This window comes from Leucoraja erinacea, chromosome 4 (assembly GCF_028641065.1).
Source record: "Leucoraja erinacea ecotype New England chromosome 4, Leri_hhj_1, whole genome shotgun sequence".
In the NCBI taxonomy this organism is placed as follows: domain Eukaryota; kingdom Metazoa; phylum Chordata; class Chondrichthyes; order Rajiformes; family Rajidae; genus Leucoraja; species Leucoraja erinaceus.
Window position 1 is genome coordinate 29,082,681 of NC_073380.1, and position 6,000 is coordinate 29,088,680.

The 6,000-nt window shown below is 44.0% G+C and overlaps 1 protein-coding gene across 1 annotated transcript in view; it reads right to left on the minus strand.

Annotated features, from left to right (window-relative positions):
* Window positions 1-6,000, minus strand: part of lama1 (laminin, alpha 1) — a 273,548-nt gene that overhangs the window by 123,771 nt on the left and 143,777 nt on the right. Inside the window, exon 27 of the mRNA XM_055633912.1 lies at window positions 1,044-1,171. Within this exon, the coding sequence (XP_055489887.1) occupies window positions 1,044-1,171 (128 nt within the window). The remainder of the gene's footprint in view (window positions 1-1,043; window positions 1,172-6,000) is intronic.

Here is a 6,000-nt window from a genome sequence, read left to right on the forward strand (position 1 = left end):
GTGGAGCCCTGAGTATTTTTCGGATTTATTTTTAGTTCAGCTTGATATACTCATCTGTTGTGAATTGCCATGCCTGTCAAAGGATGCAAACTAACCATTTGCCCTGGTCAAAATGGTAGAATTACCATACAATAAAACTTTATTCATCCCCGGAGGGAAATTGGTCTGTCGACAGTCACAACACACAAGGTACACAAAAACTTGAAATTAGCGACTGTTGGTTGGCTGCCGTGTGCACAGCGCCTACACTGGAACAAATGACCAAACAAACAAACACTGACGTATCCCCTGGGCAGAGGATTCTAAACTAGAGTGTGTGTGCTCCCCTCCCCTCCCCCCACACCAGGTTCCCCTTTGTTCTCCCACTGTCCCTCACAGTGATCCCTCCACACTGGGTCCCCATTGTTTTCACCTCTGCCCTCACGCTCATCGACTGTGAGGCCCCACCGCATGTTCCTGTTGCCGCCAAGGCTCCCGCTGCCACTGAGGCTCCAGCTACCACCGAGGCTCCCGCTACCACCGCTGAGTCTCCCGCTGCTGTCGCTGAGGCTCCCGCTACCACCGAGGCTCCCGCTACCACCGAGGCTCCCGCTACCACCGAGTCTGCCACCGCTGAGTCTCCCGCTGCCTCGCTGAGGCTCCTTCGGCCCAGACAGGCCTCGTCGCCTGGCGATTAGTGCCCGTTATTATAATTTTACATCAAGTATAGCACTCAGTTCAATTAATGCCCTTCATTATAATTTTAAGTCCAGCGCCATGATACTTAAGCACTGCAGTAATCATTGCTCCCTTATTTTTATTCAAATCATGCCATTCCAATATCAAATCCTTTGTGTGACATTTGATCCAGCTGTTGGAATGACAAATTAATTTTTAATTGATTCATTCCCTGGTGATGCAGAGAGAAGAAAGATTACCCAGTCATGCACACGAGTTGCCTTTTGTATGAAGACATATGAAGCATCCACTTTCTGCGGACCATTATCTTGGCAAAGAACCTTAAACTCTCCACACCTGTGATCCACTGGGGCTGCCTTGCTCACCTGCTCTGCTTGAGCCCATTGCCAGAGGAAGCTTTAACCAGAAGGTGTTCGATGTTGCTGAGCACAGACATAAAGTCAGCGCGCGAGACGAGTTTGTCAGAAAATGAACTGAAATACTTCCATTCATGCTGCGAAAATAAAACACAGATGGTAATTGATCAAACACTGTGAAGAAAAAGAGATCAAACACCTTTCAGCTCGTGCCATCCTGGTCTTTGAGGTAGGTGGTTCAGGGGCTTGAGCATGGGTTGCGGCACGGTGGTGCAGCTGGTAGAGCACTGCCTCACAGCGTCAGAAACTAGAGTTCAATCGTGACATCAAGTGCTGCCTGTGTAGAGTTTGCACGTTCTGTCTACGTGTATCCTCTAGATGGTCCAGTTTCCTCACACATCTCACATATTGCAAGTGCACACCACCAAACTCAGGAACAGCTTCTTCTCTACTGTTATCAAGCTTCTGAATGGCCCTTCCATGAGATAGGGACTTTATCAATAGAATGTGATCAAAACATGTACCACATTTTCATTGCATCTCAGTACAAATGACAATAACAAAGCTAAACCTAGTCCCAAAGATTTGCAGGTTGGCACATTAATTGGCTGTGGTAAATTAGCCTAGTGTGTTCACTACTACTGAACTCTGGACCCTATCATGCTAGCGTTGGTGAGAACTTACCATGTGCAAAGTAGCTGTACGTTACTAGAGAAACAATACAACACAAAGTCATTGCCGTGATACAATTTGAGGTGTTCTGATAGGAAAATGAATGATGCTTCTAAATACAGATCTTTGAACATTAAGCACAATCGCCGAAGAGTTTTCATTCGAAATAGGCAGCCTGCACTTTTGAAGATTGCCCTGTTTGGATTATCTTTGCTTCCGAGCTTCATTCAACTCCCGGAACTTGACTAGTACATTTTGAAAACCCTCTCAAAACTGAGTTGAACGAGACAGGGGCATTTTGCGTTTTCAGCAGGTCAGGAGGAAGGTGGCGCATTCCTGTTGGTGCACTTGCCGATATAACAGAGCCAGCAGGGTCACTCCAATCCAAATCAAACACTGTTCCTTATTTCTCCTTTAGTTTAGAGCAGTGGTTCCCAACATGGGGCAATTTGATTTTTAAGGGGGGCAATTGAGTGAGACTGAGGAGGTCTGGGTCCAAATTTTTCTTTTTCATGGATGTCATGTTCTTTTGAAGCTTGTTTAAACCAAGGTATTGGCGTTTTAAGCTTCTTCAGCTGAAACGGAGTTCACTTTTTAAATGATAAGAATTATATATCACCACATGGGGGGGGGGGCATCAGGATTTTAGAGGTGATTAGGTGGGGCATGGCCAAAAAAAAGTTGGGAACCACTGGTTTAGAGATACAGTGGGAAACAGACCATTCGGCCCACCATGTCCATGCCAACCAGAGATCTCTGCACACCAACATTATCCTACACACACTAGGGACAATTTATAATTTTACCAAAGCCATTTAACCTGCAAACCTGTAGGTCTTTGGAGTGTGGGAGGAAACCGGATTAGTCGGAATAGCAGAGAAAGTGAGATAACATAGAACTTGTGTGAATGGTCGCTGTGGACTTGGTGGGCCAATGGACCAGTTTGCATGTTATATCTCTAAACTAAAACTAAACATCACTTTAATCAGACAGAAGTTCCAATTTATTTAATGATTAGTATCTTGCAATCTGGGTCCATTGACTTTATTGGACCCAGTAGTAAAATTTCACATGTCCTGTTGAAATAAGTGTTCACAGATCAACATTTCATCACTTAGAAGAATCTTCTTGCAGTAATTAATTTCTGCAATGTGCAGTTTTTTTTAAAGAATAATTGGACTTCAATACATAATGTGGCCATACATTTTACTACATTTAAACTTCTAAAGAGGCTCAAATGTTCCACAGAGAAATATCGCAGTGTTCAATCCAAAGATAAACTCCAGAAAAGGAGAGTATATGACTGTATCTTTTCCATGCTCACCAATCTGTGCATCTAAATGGCCCTCCTCTCTCTGCTGGGAGCCATTGATTCACATCATGACTGTAGAATAAAGCTACTAGGATGTGCATTGTCTATTCACAGCTCTGACTTAGGTCATCATGAACTTGAGCGTTGGATACATTTAACATGTACTTTGCTCGTGGCTGAGAGCAGATATATATACTTTAGAAAACTCTGGAAAGATTTTGTTTTGTCAGAAAATAAAATGAACTCAGCACACTGGGTGGCCCAATGCTGCAGCTGGCAGTGCTGCTGCCTCACTGCGCCTGAGGCTCAGGTTCGATCCTGACCTCGGGTGCTGTCTGTGTTGAAATTGCACATATTTCCTGTGATCTCGTGGGTTTCCTCCGGATTCTCCGGTTTCCACCCACATCGCAAAAACATGCAGGTTTGCAGGTTAACTGGCCTCTCTAAACTGCCTCTAATGTTTAGGGAGTGCAAGAGAAAGTGGGATAACATAGACCTAGCGTGAAGGGGCGATCGATGGTTAGCGTGGACTCGGTGGGCTGAAGGGCCTGTTTCTGTGCTGTATTTCTAAAACTAAAACAAGAACTACACTGAAATGAGTCAAATTAAGGAACTAGTTCACGTTGCTTTCTGGAAGGGTTGCAATTTAAAATTCATACTCCCATTCGGATTTTCACACAAAGTGTAAATCAATTGTCCTGTTACTTTCTTATCCTTGATTTGTGCACTTAACCTATAGCCCAACAGCAAATAACCATCGAGTCACAAGAGACAGCAAATGCTGGAATCCTGAACTAAAAATAAATTCCTTCAGTCTTAAGGGTCCCGTTCCAAAACATCGCCTGTCCATTGCCCTTTGTAGATGCTGCCTAACCCATTGAGTTCCTCCCGCAGTCTGCTTTTAGCCAATAACCATAGTGTCAATAATCAAGAGCATTTTATATGTTGCAAAATGGAATTGTTAATGGCAGCAGCACAACAGATATGTAAATTTAGTACTCTGTAAACATCATAATGAAGAACAAAACAGTTCAGTATATACAAAAACAAACAGTAATAGTGCAAAGAGAAAAACAATGTCCCTATGTCTATGTAGTTTGGGGCGTTTTTGGAGGTTGTAGTGTTTGATAGTCTGATGGCTGTAGGGGAGAAGCTGCTCTTGAACCTGGATGTTACCGTTTTCATTCTTCCAGATGGCAGGAATTAAATGAGAGTGTGGCTGAGGCAGTGAGGGTCTCTGGTGATGCTAGCTGCCTTTTTGAGGCAGCGACTCCTGTAGACCCCTTCGACAGTATCACAAATGTCACAAAATAGTGCAGAACAAAGGTAATTGACCTGAAAAATGAACTGTTTTGTCTGTTGACAGACACTACCCGAGTTAGTGAGAACTTCCAATATTTTCAGTTCTTGCTGTCTCCTTATTTCTAGACAAAGGGTCAAAGTTCAATTCAATGGTATAGGTATACAGTATAGGAGCTATGGGAGAAACGCCTTTCGGCCCATTAAGTCCACACTGACCATTCGCACCATTTACACAAATCCCATTTTATTTTCTCACATTTCTGATCAATTCTCCCTTGATCCCACTACTTACGTGCACACTTGATGTATTTCAGAGCAGCCACTTAATCTACCAACCTAGATTGCTTTGGGATACTGTAGGAAACTGGAGAACCCAGAAGAATCCCACGCTGTTGCAGGGAGAACATGCAAAATCTATAGAGACAGCACCGGAGATCAGCATTGAATCCGGGTCTCTGGTGATGTGAGACAGCAGCTCTGTCAGTTGCACCACTATTCCGCCAAGTTCTTGTCTTCCATGTGTTAATCCTGGCCAATTTGGAGAAGCTGGGACTCTAAAATTGAGTAAAGGCTTCATTTGGTCAATTTAAAAGTGCTTTCTGTAGAAATGGGACAAGCTGCAGAATGGTGCCAGTTTGTCTAGAGCCTAGATCAGAGCTGCAAGGAAGAGAATGGGAACATCTGCAGACCCTGACAATTAGGTGCAAAATGTATAGAATGGATTGGGTGAATGCAAACCAGACATACACATTGTAAATAATGTTGCAAAGCTTTACTTTGCTGGATGTTGATTGGATTAAGTATTGAGCCTTGTCTGGTTTTCTTGCGTATCAGGGCACATGTTGCGATGTCCGTTTCCTCTGAGAAACACTGTTTGAATATAATGTACTAGCCACTGTATTATTGGGTTAGGGAAATGTCTGTCATGTATGGGGTTAATCGATATCTGTTATTGGATTGTAAAGAGCCAACCCCCATGTGGTTCAGCCCCTCGAGATCCGGGGACCTATAAAAGTCCATTACCACGAGGTCCTGTGTTGATCTTCTGGGAGTGCGCTTATGACTGCGTGACCTTCTGGAGTGTCTCTGTTTGAGCGAGGCTAAGAGGGCTAAATCAGGCAGATACGAGGATTGAACCTGCGGTGGTTAGGTACAGTAGTGGGAACTGTAATTGTGTTTTGTCAAAATAAAGTTTAGATGCGCAAGTGCTTGACTCGGTGATTTTTGACTGAAACTAGACTGGGTGGGGGAGTCTAGTTTACGAGAACGATGCCTGAATTGGGAGGTATTATTTGCAGGGAGAGGTTAGACTGGGGGGGGGGGGGAAGCTTAGAATGAGCAATTTACACATGCAGCACTGGGTAATGCCATGTACATAGCCTGAGGGAGGGACAAAGGTACAGGAGGGGGGGATCTCACTGAAAACGACCGAATAATGAAAGGCCTAGATAGAGTGGTTGCAAAGAGGATGTTTCCAGTAGTGGGAGAGTGTAAGACCCGAGGGCAGAGCCCTAATAAATGGCGTATCTTTAAAATGGAGAGGAGGAAGAATTTCACTAGCCAGGCAGTGATGCATCTGTGGAATTCATCACCCAGATGGCTGTGGATACCATTGGGTATTTCAAAAACAGACATTGATTGGTTTTTGATTAGTAAGGCGTTAAATTGATATGGGGAAAA